The sequence below is a fragment of the Podarcis gaigeae genome (genome assembly GCF_964106915.1).
Source record: "Podarcis gaigeae genome assembly, chromosome: 8".
Taxonomy (NCBI): Eukaryota; Metazoa; Chordata; class Lepidosauria; order Squamata; family Lacertidae; genus Podarcis; species Podarcis gaigeae.
In genome coordinates, this window is record NC_139684.1 from 71,993,150 (window position 1) to 72,014,240 (window position 21,091).

General features: G+C 44.8%; 1 protein-coding gene across 1 annotated transcript in view; it reads right to left on the reverse strand.

The window, feature by feature from the left end:
- LOC310850527 (IgGFc-binding protein-like) overlaps positions 1-21,091 on the reverse strand; it is a 62,443-nt gene that overhangs the window by 35,827 nt on the left and 5,525 nt on the right. The window contains exons 3-10 of the mRNA XM_083752048.1: positions 13,815-15,053; positions 11,722-12,335; positions 10,416-10,977; positions 8,577-9,172; positions 7,328-7,898; positions 6,378-6,577; positions 5,766-6,146; positions 4,499-4,777 (exon numbers count right to left, since the gene is read on the reverse strand). Of these exons, the coding sequence (XP_083608174.1) occupies positions 4,499-4,777; positions 5,766-6,146; positions 6,378-6,577; positions 7,328-7,898; positions 8,577-9,172; positions 10,416-10,977; positions 11,722-12,335; positions 13,815-15,053 (4,442 nt within the window). The remainder of the gene's footprint in view (positions 1-4,498; positions 4,778-5,765; positions 6,147-6,377; positions 6,578-7,327; positions 7,899-8,576; positions 9,173-10,415; positions 10,978-11,721; positions 12,336-13,814; positions 15,054-21,091) is intronic.

The window sequence follows — 21,091 nt, forward strand, 5'->3', positions numbered from 1 at the left end:
AGCGACTACCGCCGTACATATGGGCTTCCCTGCTGAGAGGATTATGGAAATGGGGCGCTGGAAATCCAACGCATATAAGGGCTACATTCGTAAGCCCTTTTAATTCCCCGCTAGTCTTTACTCTCCCCTTACCCGGCTCTCTTATTCTATTCTTCCAGGTGCTGCCTTGGTGCAACTGTGGATTATCGGTCACAGTATCGTTCATTGGGCGAAACGCCGAGCGGAATTTAGGCGTTGGGACGCTGACCTCAAGCTACCTAACTATGTTAAAGTTTCATGGATCTCTAGGCGGGGTATGCGTTGGGAAGAATTCTTCCCAGTCATATCCCAAAAAATCGCGGATGAGGGTGCCCCGGATGCCTTGGTCATACAACTGGGTGAGAACGACCTGGCATATAGGAAAGGGGTGAACTTAATGTGGAACATTATAAATGATTTGGAACGGTTACAGGCGTCTCACGCTAACACTACATTATTTTGGTCTTCCTTGTTGGAAAGGCGGCATTGGCGGGATGCGGTGAAACCCGCTGCGGTGGATAAAGCCAGGCGAATCGTGGAGCGCAACGTCGGGCGCAGGGTGGCCGCGTTGGGCGGACGAGTTATCAAACACCCCGAAATTCAATATTGCAAAGATACGCTTTATCGCTGGGATGGCGTGCATTTATCTGATGCCGGCAACGATATCTGGCTTGCGGACATTTTTAGGGGAATTAGGGATTGGTTACAGGTCTGAGGGTATTGGCGGCGAGCCTGCTTAATGCGGCTCGTGTGGCGGTAGGCATTGGCCGGGGTATTGTCATGCAAATGAGGTCGGGGGGGAGGAGCGCCATCACCTCCCCCAATGATTGAAGGGTAGTTCGTTAAAGGACTCCGAGGGGCGACGCCTCGTCCGAAACCTACGGAGGCTAGGGCCTAAAGCGCGCCCCCGAGCGGTAACCCCTCGGGGAGCGCCTAGGGATACGCATCTCAGGTAGCTCCCCCTGTTGGTGTTTAACCCTTCCCGGTTAGACCGGATAGTCGGTTAGGGGCCAATGCCTAAAGCCAATACCTCTCTTACCTGTAATCAATAAAGTTGTGGCCATTTTCGCCCATTAACTTAAATTCTTGTGTCCTGTGTCTTTATTCTTTACACCTGTGGGGGGGGGAGGGAATAGCCACGCAATGCTTTTATTTTACTTAGTGTATGTGTGGGGTTTTGTGTCAGCGTCACTTGTGTGGATTCTCTTTACTATTTGCTTGTTGTATTTCTTTGGTGATGAGAGAGGTTGAGGGTGGCCTAGGCCTAGAGTGTGGTTGGTTGTCTTTGATTGGCTGTAGTGAAATTTGTTTTCATGTTTGTGTGTTTGGATCAGTTTAGCCAGATTGATTTGTATGCTGTTGGTGGTTTCTTGTTGTCTTGTTGTCTATTTGTCCCCGTGTCAGTTTCAGTTTGTTGGTAAGTTTTTCTAATAAGGCTGTTTCTATGTGATACCATTGGTCTGATCCATGCTTACTCCTGACAGGTCTCTCCAGTGTCTGGCTATGATGCTTCTGAGTGCTGAGATGTTTAGTAGGGCCAGTTCTGGGGTGATTTCTAATACTTGCTTAGTTATTTTGCATATTTCTTGTATGATTGATGGCCGGAAGAGTTGGATTTTGGGGCACTCCCACCACATGTGGAGGTATTCACAACACATTTGTTGAATTAAGAATGTGCCTCCAATTAATCATGCCATTAAAAAAAGAGTTTAAAATGTTAATTATTTTTAATCTAAGTCCAATAAATCTATGGGTGGCAGACATAGCCTCAGTAGAGGTCTGCCTGCTTCTCCCAGATGGAAGGGAATACCTCTTTTGAGGTCCATGCATCTTCTGAAACTAAAACACCTTTTAAAACTATCTGTTGTTTCTTGTATGCAAATACAGTTAATAAAAATGATAAAGTTTTTAGCAATGATTTTTTAAAAATGGAATTACAGTCTGTTTGCAAACAGTGGTAATTATTTAGCAGGCAATTTGTGGCATGGGTTATTTTGGTGGAAAATCAGAACAATGCAGCTGAAGGCCTTGGGGCCCCAAGATGACCCAAAACATTAAAAGTTGGAAAGATGACAAGGTCCCTACAGAGTGGATTGGCAGACTAAACTACTGGACTATGGAGAGATGGTGAGAATGACTGGGAAAATCAGAAACCAGGAGGGTCAAAACTTCAATAAAGAATGGGAGAAATTTACATTATATTTGACAGACTACTGTAAATATCTGAACTCTTTGGAAGGCCTTAAATAACTCTTGTAATGTTACATAGTCTTTGGATACAATGGAGGCCTGAAATTTAGGAGGATTTATGGTATGCAGTTGAAAAAGTTAACCAAAGAACCCATGAAGGGGAGGGGGGAAGTCCCGAGATCCAGAAGAATCTTGTGTAATTTTCATTATTTTTTATTTTGGATGTGAATGAATTTGTAAAATCAAATAACAATTATTTTTTTTAAAAAAACAGCACAAAACATTAAAGGTCTTTGCAGTTTTCTGCACTGCTACTAATAGCTCCAGACTATTTTATTTCTGTTGTTTGGAGGCTAACTTTTCTCCTTTATTGCATTCAGATATTTGCTGTTGCCCTTGAAATGCCATAATGTTCCAGAAATGATGCTCTTGGGACAAAATTATCCATTCCAGTGGATGGCTGGTAAGTTCACAGTTTGAGAACTTTATGGCTTCTGATATTTTCTTCTTCAGTTTGCAGGAGCATTAATAATCTTCTTTTTCCATCCAGCAGCATCCAGGGGGCTGAGGCGAGCAAGAATGTGATGATTACTGGTTTAGAATAATTTCCCTGCTCCTGTGATTATGCTGAACAAAATGGCGTCCCTTCACTCTGCTTTGTGTGTTGGACTCAGGAGATAGGTCCAGGTCAGAGAAGAGGGTGGGAAATGAGTATGGAATCATTCCAGGATGCAACAGTTCTGGAATTTACAAAGAAAGGAGATTTTAAAAGGCTTACAGCTTGATCCTATACGCTGGCTTACACTGCCTATACTGTTTTGGCTTATACTGCCCAAAAGCAAAGGTTGTCTTCATGCTGACATGTCTGCACAACTTTGAAGGTGGGCAGTGTTGGGACCAGACCACGGGCCAGGCTAGTAAACTGGCAGCTGGGTGGGCTACAATGGGGCTGCCAACCAATAACCTGTGGACATTTGTTAGGGGTCAGGCCCAGCTGGCCAATGAGTACTGGCTGGGCCCACTCCCGGGGGAATACATTGTGGCCGATACCTTGTGGCTGTAGAAACCAATGCGGGAGAGACATTACACATCATAGTACATTGTGAGCAAGTGGTGTTCTGGTGCCCAATTGCTCCAACTTTACCCTCTGCTGGCTTGAGCAGGATACGGTAAATAAACCAGGAAACTTTGACTTCCTATAACATCCAATTCAGCTGTCATCGTTTGTTGTTCTCCAGTAAGCCACAACCACTAGCCAAACACAAACCATGACTTGCCGTTCTCTTACTAAGTGTGGGAGCAACAAACCACAATCCCTGATTTGAACGTTAATAGGAAGCCCAGATTTTCTGGCTGGTTTACCCCATTCTCACCAGTGGAAAAGCAAAGCAGGAGTGACTGGGCCATGGGCACCCACATCCTCTTTTTGGTCTAAACCACCACAAGCCAGAAATTCAGACGTATTGTGATGTGCAAGCTCTGCCACTCTAAACATACATAGGTGAAAGCAACTCCAGCTGAAATCATTCTGAATAAACATGACTAGGCTTGGGCTATGAAACAGCCTCCTCCAGTAGATGATGTATGGATGAAAGCAGGAAAGGGGCAAGAGAGAGAGAGAGAGAGAGAGAGAGAGAGAGAGAGAGAGAGAGAGCACACTCAGACTTGGAGCTTTAAAGCACAGAGCTGTACCTGGAAAGCACAAGGCAAAAGGTAAGCGTGGCTCAGTCCTTCCCCTCTGTTGCCCAGTAAGGGAATTAAGATCAACAAATGGAACTTGTCTAGCTCAGTAATTATCAGCTTGTGATGACTAGGAGGTGGGTTTCACTGGCTGCATTGGCATTGTGGAATGAACTCCCTGCTTAAATATGACAGACCCAATTGTCCTGGCACTCTGCCAGCTTTTCAAAAGACACCTGTTTACATGGGCATTCCCTTGACCTCTTCGCCTGGGCCTCCTGCTTTAATTGCTGCGTTGTTTTAATGTGTTTGCCTCGCTGCATATGCATACTGTTCATTTTTTTCATTTCAAAAACCGGGACACACATCTTCCGGGACACACTCCCAGGTGAGTCACTTGACCCTTGCCACAACTTCACCTTGGAAAAAGCAGGGCAGGGACCGAAAGATGGGAGCTCACCCCGCGGGGATTCGAACCGCCAACCTTGCGATCAGCAAGTCCTAGGCACTGAGGTTTTACCCACAGCGCCACCCGCGTTCCTAATTAAAATATAATAATAATAATAATAATAATAATAATAATACAGTTACAGCGATCTTACTAATATTAGAAGTCTTTGGCCTCCCAGGCATGTAGGAGCTCAGCAGTGTTTGTCTCGACCATCCCATTGGGCAGCTTCACGTCATCAGAGCTGTTGCCATTGAAGTTTCCGCATGGGGCACACAGCTTTCCTGCGAGGGTCTTCTTGACTCCCACCGTCACCTCCCCATCAGAGCGAAGGTGAACCTGCACCTGAGAGGCCTGGTTAATTAGGATCCCGTCCTGAGTTTTGCTCACAGATATGGTTTGGGAAATCCTGTATGGCAGCCTTACCAGGCGTCCATTTACCTGGAACACATAAAGAATGGGACATGAGATCTGGCGCCGAGTAAATGCCAAGAAGCCAGCAGCAGCCTGAGAACCAAAATCCACGCCAACCCCACATGCTACCACATGCTATCAGATGGAACACCCCAGAGGCTGTCAAACTTTGCAACTGGAAGTCAAAAAACAGGGGAGCCTGTTATGAATAAACGGAAGTTGCATGCTCTAGCTCAGGTAATATTAAATGAATACAATGAAGAGAAACTGCCAATGGATGCTGCCTTTGAATTCCCACAGAAGTTGGTCTTGGAGAGATGAGGTGAAAAGTTCTGAGAACAAAAGTCTTATATGATTATGAATTCTCCCCATCGATTCGCTTTAGCACTGCTGCAGAGCAAAAGAGCTAATGTCAACGATGCAGAGATCCTTCCACAGAATCATAGGGCAACTCTGAGGCACAGAATCTGCTGGTGCCCCATCAGTCCATGCATTGGATGAAGAAGCAAGCACAACACTTGATTACAATAAAGAAGAAATGCTTCTTTAAAAAACGAGGGTTTCTCAGCGGTTCTGAATCTACAGCCCTGGCATAAACTATCAGGAGATTCCTCCCACACTGGACCAGTTCCCATGTAATACTAAACTGTGCTCAGATCTTTTAAGCCTCATGTTGAAGTGTTACCCTCTTCTCCCCACATTCATTCAGGAGAAGGAATAAATTCACCTGCAATTTTCACTACCAGGAATTGAGATTCATTAAACAAGCCAGCTTCATCATCCATTGTTTGAAATTGGCATGTTTTGCAATTGCCAAGAATCTTTTTCTTCAGCAAAAATATATTGATCCCCAATTAGTACATAATGAGAGGCCAGGCACAGCAGGACATACAACTGAATCAAGGTTTATTCCTCTTCCTGGCTGTGCAGGAACGGGAGGGAACAGCAATCGAGCCCAATACTTTACTAATGGCTCCCAGAGCTTAACACACTGTTCCTTCTGTCTTTCTCTTACCCATGTCCTGTGGTCCCTTTTAAGAGTGATGGATGCATTCTGGAAGAAAACATGGACCGCTCTCCCAACTACCAAGACACCGTCGCTGTCCTTTCCGATGCTCACTGACACCCTGAACCAGTAGGGGACACTTTCATCACAAACGGTGGCAATGTCATAAACCCCACTGCAGAGGTACTTGCGCAAAGCACCATCGAAGGTAGAGAGTTGGGCTCCTGGAGTGAGTTTGCACTGGTATTCCTTGCTTTCACAGCTGCGCACACCATTTCTAAGCGTGCATATCTCTTCAGCCTGGCATCTGGTTTTCTCATAAACAAGTTGACCTGTGGCATTGCAAGTTATTTTTTCCGTGCAGTTGCTTGAGAAGATGTCCTCTCCAACCTGTAGGGAAATCCCAGAACAAGGGACATAGCTGTGAGATCTGGAAAAGAGACTGAACATTCAAATACACTGCTTTTTTGTTGTTGTTTATTTTATTTATTTGTGATCCTTCCAAGATCTACATGTAGGAATAGGAAGAGACAGTGATCTAATTCCAGCAAATGCTTGTACCATAGGCACACCAGTTTTCTTTCAACATTCATGATGCTCCACCAGCAAAGCTGGCCTTACCTTAATGTACAGACCATTATGCACGCAGCCGCATTTGTTCATAGGCACACATGCATCCCCATCAGACACATAGCCATCATTGCACTGGCAGCCTTCAAAGCAGTTCTTTGAGCATTGCACAACAGTGGACAAGCTGGCACAGGTGAAATCGCAAGATCCAGCGCAAGTCTCATAGTGGCTGTTGGCTGGGCAGGTGAGGGCTGAGAAGACAAATCAAAGCCATGTTTACCAGACATTCTTCATTACATAAAATAGGAAAGAGTCTTCTTAAGAAGCAGGTTTTCTTTTCAGCTATTTTCTATTCTCTGTATTGTGTTGTTATACATGCACACACCACTTCCCCAAGTTATGAGAAGTTCCAGGAACAGCAGGTTTCCTTTGGAGGAGAGGTCACCAAATATTTATGGCTTTTAAATAATAGTTGGGTTTCTTTACAAATATGCATGTCAAGCATAGGTGAAGTCAGAGACAGAAAAGTCTTTGTAAAAAGCTGGAAGTCCACTGCCCTCATCAGATACCCAGTGAGGTACGCAATCCCTGCAAGATGTCTCTAGACTTCCAAACCTCAAAGCTCTGTCTCTCACTTTTCCTTCCTCCTTTGTTGCTTCTTATCAGGGATGGGGAACCTTCTCCAGATGTTGCTCCACTACAATGCCCATCAGACACAGAAAGGATGGCCAATACATGGGGATGGTGGGAGATGTAGTCCAGCAACATCTTGAGAACTTAATATTCCTCACATCGGGTTTTAATATATTCATCTATTTTGTGTCTTCTCCATGGATGGAAAGATAAGAGGGAGAGAAAGGCTTGAGGAAACAATGCAGAAGACAAGTAAACTCATAGCACTGAAACCAACATAGCTCAATCAAAGGCTCATACTACTATAGGTATTGGAGAGACTCACTACCAAAAAGGCAGAGATGAAGAAACCTTTTCATCCAACTTACGACAGAAGGACTTTGTTCTCCAGGCTCCAATCTTGACTCCAGCAGACTGGCATGCAGCTGCATAGGCTTGAAGGCTCCGGCAGAGATACTCCTGCTCCCCTTTGGCCGCAGTCAAGTCATACAGGCATTGCTCAAGGTAATCTGAGGGGCTTACTAATGAGGAGCAGTCTTTGAATGGTCCTGTCTCAGACGTGATCATTCCACAGGAGTCATCGTTCTCATACGGTGCTGTCTGGACTGTATCAAAAGTGGGGCATTCCTCACCACAGCCATTGGAGCAGATGGCACCATCCAGAGGGACCTGCCAGGAGGCCCCAAACTCATCCACCGTTTGTGCAGACTCCCCATTAGGCAGCATGAAATCGTCCCTCTTGTCACCATTGAAATTGCCACCCAGACCACACATGTGTCCCTGGTAGGTGCTGGGGACAGACACATGGACGTAGGAAGAGGTATCATAAAGAACTGTGAGGCCAAAGGATGCCTGGACAATTATATTGATCCCCTCCTGAGTGATCCAGAGTTTCCCCTCATCTCTATTCACTGGCAAAGTGCAGAATTCTTCATCCACCTGCATGAGCCAAGAAGAAAGAAGCAAATTCATGGGGTCAGCTCTGAGCACACGCAAATTCTCATGCACACACATATACAAAAGACACACACATTTCCTTTTGCACATGCTGTTTTTCATTCCAGTGATCTAAAGAAATGTCATCATTACTTAAAAGCAATTTAATTATTATACCAAATGGTTTTCCTGTAATTTTATGACTGCAAGCTGCCCTGGACTCTCTTTGCATAAGAAGGAAATGTTATTCATTTGAAATAATAGGTAAAAGGTAAAGGACCCCTGGACGGTTGAGTGCAACCAAAGGCGACAATGGGGTGTGGCGCTCATTTCGCTTTCAGGCCGAGGGAGCCAGAGTTTGTCCACAGACTGCTTTCTGGGTCATGTGGCCAGCATGACTAAACCACTTCTGGCACAACAGGACACCATGATGGAAACCAGAGCACACAGAAACGCCATTTACCTTCCTGCCTATTTATCTACTTGCACTGGCGTGCTTTCGAACTGCTAGGTTGGCAGGAGCTGGGACAGAGCAATGGGAGCTCACCCCGTCGCGGGGATTCAAACCGCCAATCTTCCAATCAGCAAGCCAAGAGGCTCAGTGGTTTAGACCTCAGCACCATCCGCATCCCTTTTATTTCAAATAGTAATAATAATCTGATATGTGTGGCCCATACATACCATAGCTATCCATTTCCTTCCCCTTTCGAGGACGATAGTGTGCTGATGAACAGAGACCACAACCTTCCTTATCTGAGCAAGGTGTCCATTTCCAAGCTTCTCGTTCTCCACCAAAATGGAGAAATTCTGTAGCCGAGGGTCTGTGCTGCAGACTTTGACAAAAGTGTAAGTGCAGGAGCCATGGAAGCGAAAGCTTTGTCCATCAAAGGAAATATAAAAGGGGTCACCAAGTGCTATAGCTGTACCATATCCCACAGGGTGACAGCCTTGGATGCCGTTCTCCACCCTGCACTCCTCATGCGCTCCACAGGAGAACGGCTGGCACTTGGTGGCTCCATTGTCCAGGCAGCGGCACTTCTCTTGGCAGGAGCTACTGGGATAAAACTCTTCTCCCTTTTTGTAGTATCTGCCCTGGTGCATACAGCCACACTCTGCAAGATAGACGCACTGATTTCCACTGAGCACGAATCCAGGATCACAGGCACACCCTTCGGTACATGCAGCATCACACATTATTGGGGAGGAGACGCTCCCACATGTATCAGAGCAGGCATTTCCACAGAGTTCATAGTGGGAATTGCGTGGACAGGTAAAGCCTGGAAGGAGAGAATGAGTAGAGAGGTGTATTATTTTCTTTCCCCCTGACCATTGTAATATACAGTGGTACCTCTGGATGCGAACAGGATCCGTTCCAGAGCCCTGTTCGCATCCTGAAGCGAATGCAATCTGTGTATGCACGTGACATCATTTTGAGCGTCTGCGCATGCGCGAGCGGCGAAACCCAGAAGTAACACACTCTGTTACTTCCGGGTCACCGCAGAGCGCAACCTGGAAATGCTCAACCTGAAGCTACTTCAACCCGAGGTATGACTGTAATACAAACTGCCTCGTATCTGCCAAGCCATGGCTACTAAGCACTGTGGCTCTATTGTACCTCTACTGTCAGAGTGTCGGGATACTGTCAGCGGCTCCCAGCAGGCTGCTCAGGAAGGTATAAAGGAAAGGAAAGGTATCCTACCGTCCTTTTTATTTCACTATTACACAGAGCTGCTATAAAGCCCAGCCGCTTGGATAATGCTGTTGTCCTGAGTGAATCTCCCCCCTCCCCCCCACCTCTCCCACTTCCTCATTTGTCACTTCTATGGGTGCTGCTACATGCCCTCTGTCTTTGAGCTCTTTGCTCTCCTACTTTTAAGGCTTGCTGGGTTCTGGGAGATTGGGGGGGGGGGTGGTAGTCTCCACCATTTCTCCTCTGCCCAGTCCCTGACACAGAGACAGTGTACATTGCTGGGAATCACAAGTAGGGAGATGCTATTGCATTCAAGTCCTACTTTAGAGTGTCCCATAGGTGCATGACTGCAAAAACAGGAAGCTGGACTGGATGGGCCATTGGCCGGCTCCATCATGCTCTTCTTACATTCCTATGAGCCAGTCCACTGATCCATCTAGCTCTGCAGTGTCTACCCGGACTGGCAAAAATACTCTAGGATTTCAAGCACGGTTCTCCCCCAGTGGTACCTGGAGATGCTGGGAATTGAACCTGGGATCTTCTCTATACAAAGGACAAGCTCTACTGTGGAGCTACAGTCCTTTTCCAAGAGCTTAGGGAGCTAGACAAGCCATTAATTTTACCCCGCTCTCACAGTAGCCACTTGAAGAAAGCTCCCCACGTAGAAGGAGCAACAGGATGATTCTGCTTGCCCAATTTCTGGTGTCGTCTGGGTCCCTTGAAATGCCCTGAAATCCATGAATTCTGTCTATGCAGAATATCTGCACAGAGGATGCCCACACTCATTTCTGGAGCAAAAATGAAACTGAGATTCAGGAAGTAATACTTACTGCAGAAAGAGTCTGATCTCCATTTCTCAACCTCGATGCCCAGAGCTTGGCAAGCTGTCACATAGGCACTGATGGCACTGCAGAGAGTGTCATGATGACCCTTGTATTGGCAGGTGTCAAAAACGCAATCATCGAAGTAAGGTGTTGGGTCAATGGTCTCATGGCACTGCCTGAACGGCCCATCCCTTCTCTTGAGGATCCCACAGAACTGGTCCCCCTTGTAGGTCTGCTTCTCTGCCTCACTGCATACTGGGCAGTCACTGCATCCTGCAGAGCATCCTGGGACCTCCTTCAACTTCCAGCTGTCTGCAAACTGGATTTCATCTGTCGTCTGAGCTCCATCCTTCATAGCAAAGTCATCGCTGGGGTCCTGGTTGGCATTGCCACACAGTCCGCACACAGCATTGGCATAAGTGCTGGGAATAATGACCCTGGCATAACTGTACCAGTCAAAGCTGACTCTCAGATCAAAGTCTGTTTTGATGAAGCCATGGACTCCGCTGATGTAGACCTTCAGTTTCTTTCCGTAGGAGAACGGCAGGTCCACAAAGACTCCATTCACCTGGAAAACATGGAAGTGACCATCCAGGGATTTTCAGTTAAATCAGAAAAGGATGGTGATTAACTGATATACAAATGTAGAATTATGTTATACAGGGTTTCAAACCTGGTGAAAGAGATTAGTTGCCAGATGAGAGGGCTAAAATTATGGGCACAAGGAAAAACACATTTCTCCTATGGACAGTTAAAACAAATCTATTGCATGAAGGCAGCGCCTCTATGTTCCACTGGCTTTTAGGCGGACTTGGCCATCTCTTCCTAAATCCTCTACTGTGCTCCCCTCGGGTCTGGCTCTGCACCAGATGCCAGGGGTGGTAGCTATCCTACCTACAGCCCAAACAGCATTGCCATTTCGGCCACTCAGCTGCATTGCAGCTGCAAAGTCCTCTCACTCATCCTCCTCCCCTCTTGGTCCTATGCTCACTCATCCTCTTGGTCCTTGCTCACTCATACTCCTCCCCTCTTGGTCCTATGTAGATGGCTGTAGAGACACTTTTAGATAGGAGCTGAGTGACATCCAGCATTGCATGTGTATGAGATATAACATAGCAGCCACTCAGCACAGAGTAATTCTTCAGCTCCCATCCCTAAACTGTTGCCAGGGAAACAAGTCTGCAAGGGTGGAGGGAGGAGAATGATTGGTGATGAATGATTGACTCCCTACCCTTGTACCAGCTGGTCCTCTCACAGCAAAGTATGTAATCAACAGTTCCCCCAATCTTCTCTTGTCGCCTAGCATATATACCTTAATCTTGCGTGGATGCTCTTGGCTCAGGCTGATGGTCATGCCATAGACCTCTAATGTCACCACTTTGGTGAAGGACACCGCCTTGCTGCCTCGGTTGTTGTTCTCCACCGTGACCAAAAACGGGGTGAGAGTGGGGTCCTTGGAGCATACTCCAGCCATTTGATAAATGCAGGTTCCCATGAAGTCAAATCTCTTTCCATCAAAAGTGGTGTAGTGAGGGTCTCCAGTTCCTATGCAGGTGGAATAGCTGATGGTATGACACCCCCAGTTCCCATTAACTAGGGCACATCTCTCTCTGGCCTTACAGGAATCCTGCAGGCACACAGCCCTCCCTAATGTGGGGTTACATTTGCAGCGACTACGGCAGCTTTCATCAGTCCAAAACTCCTCCCCAGGACCATAGATCTTGTCGTTATAGGTACAGTTGCAATTCTCCACTGGGATGCACATTTCATCACTGACGATGTAGCCCTCGTCACACTGGCAGATCGGCACACAGGTGTCATCACACGTTTCGGGAGCGGTTCGGTCAGAACAGGTGGCTGGGCAGGCATTTCCGCAGGACTCATAGTGGCTGTTCTCAGGGCAGGATATTGGAGCCAGTTCAGAATCTGATTGAAACAAGGATTAAAACCCATTCAAGTCATTTCTCAGGTCTATAGGTCTATCAATATATCTTTGCTAACTGAGATAAGTAAAGGGAAAAGGTAAGCGACCCCTGGATGGTTAAGTCCAGTCAAAGGTGACTATGGAGTTCCAGCGCTCATCTAGCTTTCAGGCCAAGGGACCCAGCATTTGTCCGGGTCACGTGGCCAGCATGACTGAACTGCATCTGGTGCAACGAGACACCATGATGAAAACCAGAGCGCATGGAAACACCATTTACCTGTATCTACTTGCACTTTTTTGGTGTACTTTCAAACTGCTAGGTTGGCAGGAGCTGGGACAGAGCAACAGGAGCTCATCCCATTGTGGGGATTTGAACCGCCAACCTTCTGATCGGCAAGCCCAAGAGGTTCAGTGACTTAGACCGCAGAGGCACCCACATCCTGAGATAAATGCACTTAAAGAGGGAATGAGTTGTTTTATTGTCAGCTGACTTGGAATTAAATGATAGGACCATCAAATGGGACGTCAGGCCAACATGGCTACCCACAGGCCCTTCTGATAATTTGCTATCCTTTTATGGCTTCATTTTATGTATGGTTGCCGTTACGTATACTGCTTCAAAATACCAAGAATTAAGTGGAATAGAAATGCATCAAATAAATAAAATCACTGAAAAGCAATCTTATTGTAAACACTCCCATCCCAAGAACTTTGGAGAGTCACGTATGCTTTGATACATCTGTGTCAGAGGACTCATTTGTTTTCCCACCTGTGACAGAAATAAAATTGCTAGGCATATGGGGCAGGGTCTTCTTGGTGGTGGCCACACATCAGTGGAATTTGCTTCCAAGTGAGATCCCTGCAATTTTTTCAGGGATTTTTTCAGTGGGCCCTAGAGGTACATATCACTTTTATGGGGTGATTTTAAGCAGGTTATTGGCTTGCAGCTGCTACTGCTTTTATTCTGTTGATAATTGTGATTTTATGACAGATCATTGTTTCTAATTCTAATGTATTTAGGGGTGTTTTTTTTAAGTGCGATGTTTTAAATTACCTTATGCTACATTTGCTATGTGACGCGTTTTTCCTAAAAAGTAAAATTTTAGAAAAACTATTCTAAATATACAAACAAATTTGCAATGTTACAGTTAGGCAATCAAGAAGAAAGAAGTGGGGAGGGGGGGATAGCAAAACTGCCAGATTATGATGAGCTTTTCTGGAGGAGACGCAAATATACACATTCACCCCTGCATGGAGATAGATGTGGGAGGGACCTGTCTATAGTGATGCTTTATGATTGGCTGTGTTGTGCAAAGAGATGATTGGCCATAGCACTGGAGATCTCTGTAAAAGGAACTTATACTGGATAGGTGGCAAATACAGATTAAGGATCTCCTGGAGAAATTATCCTTGCAAGCTGGTTTCCCACAAACCCCAATACATCTACATAGGATGTAAACCCAACATGAAACTTAAATTACCTGATAAGACAAAAGGTGGTGGAGCAAAGCCATAGCCTTCATAGTTTCGGCCACCAAAGACCAAGACGCCAAAAGGAGTTTGAGGATGTGCTACAGAGATGGACTGATGCCTGGGGCCCAAGTTGTATACAGCCCATGAATAAGGTGAGCTGGGAATCATTCTCCATTGAACGCCTGTGATAGCGGTCTCATCTCGGGTAATCCTTTGGGTTTCAGAGCTTTTTGCTATGATAACGACATAGTTCTCAAAATTCTTTATCCCATCAACGTGGTAGGATAGGCCATAAGCTGTTATGGCTGGGATGTTGATGAGGAATGGGTCATAGCCTGTGTTTCCCGACTTGAGGCCAGTGAAGAAGAAGAGGACCTGGATCCCAGCATTAGCAGAGATGTAAAAGGCATTAGGGAGCTGGATCTCAAACTGTCTAACTTCGCCAGCCACCATATCTTGAGAGCCTTTCTGTGCTCCCAGCTGATAGTCAACATGAGTGTCCTGGGAAGCCACCACATACACAATGTCAGGATTGGTCTGGAAAAACACCGGGGGGACGACAAAGGTGCTGCCCCAACTGGAGACCGGCAGCAGCTGCTCAACAACATGGTCACACTGGTAGTTTTGCACCACACAGACATGCCCACTCAAGACGGCCACGGGTGTTGATGACTCGATCCTGGTGCCCGACAAATCATTTGAGCTTTGCAGCTGGGCAACCTGGAATGCCCGGAGATAAACTGTGATTCTTGTCCCCGCGGCGTATGATGTCCCACCAAAGATCACATTCCCTTTTAGGTAAATACGAACTGTGGCAGGAGACTGTGAAGCAATGACTGCGAATTCTTTTAAGTAGATGGGTGGTTTGGTACTTGACGGGGTTACGACGTAATAGGTTGTGCCAAGCTCATGGGATGGATACAGAGCTGTGGTTGCCACGGAATACAACTTCCGGTACAGTAAGACAGCAGAAATGTCCTTGTCAGCCTGAATCAGAACAGACTGATCGAATGTGGTGCTGCCTTTCATCTCTGCAGTCGCTGGGATCTGAACAGGCACCATTTCACCTTCTGCAACTGAATAACTTTTCCGGAAGGCCGATCGACTCACTGACACAGTTACTTCAGTCAGATTGTGGTGGCCAGTGAGGAGCAGCTGAAAGTTTGATTCGGAGGCTCGGCTCGTCTCAAAATTTTGCATGAAGGCCGTGACAAATTGTTTCCCATAGTACCTTGCGCTGGCGTGACCTGAAGAGGTTAGGACATAAAATTCACAAAGAGATTTTGGAAAATGATAGCAATGAAATATTGGCGTAAACATCAGTGTGTGAGGACATACTGCAAATAACAGACTTAATAGCTGAAAAAAAAAAAGGAGAGTCATATAAAGTTCACACAGAAGTATATTATTGTTCACTTCAACTCGCCTGTGGAAATAACTCAGAGGCCATGAAAAAAGGAGGATAACAACAGGAGGATTTAAACAAAGGACTATTGGAAACTCAAGGCAGTAAAAAGATAAGATGACTGGACCCCACTGAACTTGAAGCATGGGAAGCCCCAACAAAAAAATTATAATTTGGCAAAATATTTGGACTTTATGATATGTATTTGTATAATCTGGAATATTTAATGTGATCTAATTGGATTGTTAAAATGGAAAACTTAATAAAAATTATTATTAAAAAAAACAATAGCAATGAAATATCAAAGCAAAAAAGAAATCAGATGAAAAGAAAACTTATTATATATCAAGGATGCTGTTGGACTGCAGTTCCCATCGCCCCTGACGATTAGACATGCTGGCTGGGTTTGGATGGGAATTTGAGCCCAACAGCATTTGAAAAGACACAGGCTCCCCACCTTTGGTTTAAGCACAAAACATTTGACCTACAATCTGCTCCACGGCACCACATTCTGCTTTGCAGCAAAACCTCCCTGGTTCTGCTTGGTTTTCTTTGTGTCTAGTCTTTGGATTAGGAGAAAACCCATATGCCAATCATATGATGTCATTATGACATCACCATTGGCAGGCGAGTTGTCCTGCCCATCTGTCAAAATCCCTTGCACAGGGGTCTGAAGCGTCCATGCGCATGGGGAGTGCAGTGAAAGCGGCATTGCCAACCCTATGCTCAGTGCTTTGCAAAATGCCCAGCATGGGACTGGAAAAGTGATTCTTTCTTACCTCCTCATCAACTGATGTGGGCGGGGGGGGGGGGAGGAAAAACCCTGCTATTTGTGAGAACTCATTCTTTCAGCCAATGCATATGGAAAAACATCTCTGCTTCCTTTGGTTGCACTCGCCTGTTCCTGGTTTGTTTTAAGTGTTTTAATGTTGAATTTTAGATTCTTACAACCTGCCCTGGGACCCGCTGGTGAAAGGCAGGCTATAAATTGCATTGTTGTTGTCGCTTGTCTTTTTAAAAATAGGGTGCAGATTCAGAAATAAATGCATCCCCAGTCTGGATATGAATGTTCTGTATGTGCATCATCAGCACATGAGAAAGAAGCAGGAGCAATAAGACTTCCGGAGGCGGCGCAAAACAGCAATGGCGGTCCTCTTTACTCAGTGAAGAGGGGCTCCGCGAAAAAGGGTCGTCCGCTACGGCAAAGCGGAGACCCATTAAGAAAAACCTCAGGCAGAGCGAGCCTGCGGCCGTGGGACTCGGCGGGCGCCCAAAGCCCCCCCGGAAACGAAGAAGGAGCTCCGTAAGGGGCTCCGGAACGCGAAAGGGGGAGCGGCGCTGTGAGTTCATCGCTCTTTTCGTGGACGCAAAGCCGCGCTGCTGCTGCTGATGAGCGCCGACCTTTCTTCTTGAAAACATGAAAATTGGCTGCTACATACCCGTGAGTAAGGGGAGTTAAACATCGGAAAAATTTGGGAATTTGGTTGAAATTCGGCTGAAAACGGGAGGTGAGTAACAGGAAGTCCGCCTCCCGATCCTGCTAACCAGATTAAAGCAATTGCGCAGAAGAGCGCTGAAGCGCTTAAAAGGGACTGTAAAAGTAAAACGAGGGTGCATTTGACAGAAGTGAAAAGATAAGCTGGAAATCTTTCCAAAAGTTGGGGATCTTATTTTTGGGACCTTCTTCCTAATTTTGAGCTATGTGGAGTTAAAAGGGACAACCCAGCTATCGGGCTGTCAGTGTGCAAAAGAGAACTGTCAAACTGCTGATACTGTTATTGGAGCTTAAACTGATACATTGACTGAGACACTAGAGTTTAAACATTGTTGCTGGGACCTTTCTTGACACCTTGTGGCCTTTCTTCAAGAAAAAGAAAGCCTGGGGAAACTTCCTTTTGTGCTCTGGAACTACTAAAGATTTAACATAGGGAATATAAGAACTTCAATGGCGGACAAGAGCTCTCTCCTTCCTTGAAACTTTGAAATACCCCCACCTAGAGGATTGTGGAGATATAGAGGCCTGGGAACTGTACTTTATTGTGATTCTCTGTGGTTAAATTGTTTACACTCTGGTCTTGTCTAACTTATGAAACAAAAGAAAATTTGACCTTGAACAGAGGCAGGTGTGGAATGAGCGGCACAGGGAGAACAAGAGCAGCTAAAGCTAAAGAAAAAGAAAAGAAACCAGGGCAACTTGTTCAAACAACCCTATCTCATCAACGAAGATCATCCGTCCCAACTGTGCTGACAGCATAGGAGGTGGAAATTGAAGAGCCTGCTGTAGAGCCTGCTGCAGAAGATATGGCAACTGGAGGATCTGAAATAGTCCTGAAACAAATCTTGGAACAATTGGCAATTTTAAACCAAAAAGTGGACAATCAATCATCAAAAATTGACCAAGCTACATCCTCTATTACTAAATTATCCGAGCAAGTTTCTCATCACACTCAGGCAATTGAAAAATTGCAAGGGGCAACGACTGAAAATTATAAACTTGCTGTGGAAGCTAGTCAAAAAGCAGAACAGGCGAACAAAAAGGTTGATGAGATTAGGGGGGAAGTAAGGCCTCTGAAAAGACAGGTAGGGGAACAACAAGCCTACCTGTCATTGGTTGAATTGAAAAGTAAGGAAAATAATCTCAGATTAAGGGCTATCCCAGAACTGGAGGAAGGAAATCTACAGGGATTTTTAACACTTTTGTTCTCCAAATTCTGGGGGATTGAGGAAGATAAGGATTTTAAAATTGTGACTGCCTTTAGACTGGGAAAATTGATAAAGAAGGACAAGTCCAGAGACTGTTTGGTTATTCTGAGATCGAGAGAGGAAAGAGACAAGATACTAGGCCTACATTTCAAAAAATCTTTGGAGATAGAAGGTAAAAAGGCTGAAATTTACAGAGACATACCTAAACACCTTTTGGATCTTAGGACTACTTATACAGATTTGACCAAACTGCTGAGATACAACACAAGGACTATCATTTACCTACAAAGGAAGGAAAGTAAGAATTAAAACACCGGAGGACCAACAGAAGTTCCTACACGACCATGAGGAGGACCTCCAGAAAGGAGCTGCAGCTTCTTGGCCTCCACCACCACCGGGACCATCTCCAAAGCCTACACCGTCTGGATCTGGACCAGCATTACCACCTCCGGGATCGGAGGGAAACCTAGACACCCCATTGTAGACCCACCAATTAGACCAGGATGTCGCTGCAGCTTCTTAGTTGGAATATAAATGGCGGAAATTCTCCGGAAAAAAGAAGAAAAGTATTTCATATTTTGAAAAAAGAACAATTGGACATTATTTGCCTGCAAGAAACGCATGTGACAAGGCTCCACAGAAAAGTGCTAATTAATAAAAGACTAGGCCAAGAATTTATCTCTTCGGACAAAGTGAAGAAAAGAGGAGTGGTGATATATGCAAAGGAGAGCCTGTCACCGAAATTCTTATTTAAAGATGAACACGGCAGAATTTTGGCGATTGAAATTCAGACACAAGGAGAAAAAATTTTGATATTAGGAATATATGCCCCAAATGAAGGAAAATCGGAATTTTTCAGGAAGCTGCATGAGATTATGCTGGATTACTTAGACTACAACAACATCATCATGATGGGTGATATGAATGGGGTTGTGTCTGTAAATATGGATAAGTCGCAAAGTGCTAACATAACGAAAGATGGCAGACTACCTAAAACTTTTTTTGAAATGACTGACAATGTGGATTTAATTGACATATGGAGGGTTAAGAACCCCCTAGGAAAAGAAGGGACTTTCTTTTCTGAAGCTCATCTGACATGGACACGAATCGACCAAATATGGATAACTAGAGGACTGGCACCCAAGACTAGAAAGGTGGAAATCTGCCCAAAAACCTGCTCCGACCATAATGCTTTGAAAATGGAATTGAGACTAAATACAACCGGATCCTTCAGATGGAAAATGAATGACACCTTATTAAGGGACGAGAAGATTGTTAAAAAGGCCAAAAAAACTTTGAAGGACTATTTTGAGATAAATTTAAATACCACTGTGGAAAAAAGAACAATCTGGGACGCAAGTAAAGCAGTCATGAGAGGGTTTCTAATACAACAAAATACGATCAAGAAAAAACTCTGGAATGAAAAGAAGGAGAAGATATTGGAAAAAATAAGAGATGGAGAGAAAAAACTAAGATCCAGGCCTAAGTCGAAGGAGGTGCTGAGAGAAGTGAAATTTTTCCAAGCACAATATTTGAAACTGATAAATCAAGAGGTGGAATGGAAAATTAAACAAATGAAACAAAGATCTTTTGAATCAGCAAATAAGTGTGGGAAACTGCTAGCATGGCAGTTGAAAAAGAGACAAAAACTTAATACTGTTACAAATCTAGAGATTGAAGGGAGAATGGTTCAGAAACCCGAGGAAATTAGAAAGTGCTTCCAGAGATATTTCAAAGAACTTTATTCACAAGGGCCACAGAAAGATTCGGAGGTGGACCAATTTCTCAAAACCAATGGATTACAGAAAATACCTCAGGAAATGAGAACAATCCTGAATAGTAATATCACACAGCAAGAAATTGAAAGCGCCATTCAGAACCTCCAATTAGGCAAATCTCCAGGCCCGGATGGACTTACCTCCAAATACTATAAGGTTCTGAAAGACTATTTGATACAACCTTTGTTGGAGGTCTGTAACCAGATTATGGAGGGGAGGAAGGCACCGGAAACGTGGAAAGAAGCCTTCATCACATTGATACCCAAACTAGAAACTGAGAAGACCCAGCTTAAGAACTACCGCCCCATCTCACTCCTAAATGTGGATTACAAAATTTTTGCAGACATTTTGGCAAGTAGGTTTAAAAAAGTGCTTAATGAAGTGATCCATAAGGACCAGGCAGGCTTTCTCCCTGGTAGGCATTTGTTTGACAACACAAGAAACATCATCGACATTTTGGAACTTTTACAAACAAAGCTTAACACTAGAGCGGTGTTAATCTTTATCGATGCGGAGAAAGCCTTTGACAACATTTCTTGGATGTTTATGAAGAAAAATTTGGAAGGGATGGGAGTGGGGCGGGGGTTTGAAAATGGAATAGAAGCAATATATTCAGAACAAAAAGCTAAATTGATAGTAAACAATGTGGTGACAGAGGAGTTTAAAATTGAAAAAGGGACACGACAGGGGTGCCCTCTATCCCCTCTATTGTTTATTTCAGTTCTGGAGGTGCTATTGAACATGATTAGAAAGGACCGGTTGGTACAGGGAATTGAGGTCGGAGTGAAACAATACAAATTGAAAGCATTTGCAGATGACCTGGTATTAACATTACAGGAGCCAGTCTCTAGTACTAAAAGAGTGCTAGAATTAATTTCTGACTTTGGTCGGGTGGCGGGATTCAAGTTGAACAAGCAAAAAACTAAGGTTTTAGCAAAAAATTTGACAACTGCAGAAACAGATGAGTTCCTGAAAGAAACAGAATTAAATGTGGTTAAAAAAGTAAAATACCTAGGGGTGTATCTGACCTCCAAAAATTTGAATTTGTTTAAAGACAACTATGAGAAATGTTGGTCAGAAATCAAAAGAGATTTGGAAACGTGGTCAAGATTGAAACTTTCCTTGTTGGGCCGAATAGCAGCTATAAAGATGAATGTATTGCCAAAAATGTTATTTTTGTTTCAGACCCTACAGATCGTGGACAAGGTGGAATGCTTTGGAAGGTGGCAGAAGGATATCACTAAGTTTGTTTGGCAGGGCAAAAAGCCCCGAATAAAGTTTAAGATATTAACTGATGCGAAAGAAAGAGGGGGATTTGCCCTGCCAGACTTGAGGTTATATTATGAATCCGCAGCCTTCTGCTGGTTGAAAGATTGGATCTTACTGGAAAACACTGATG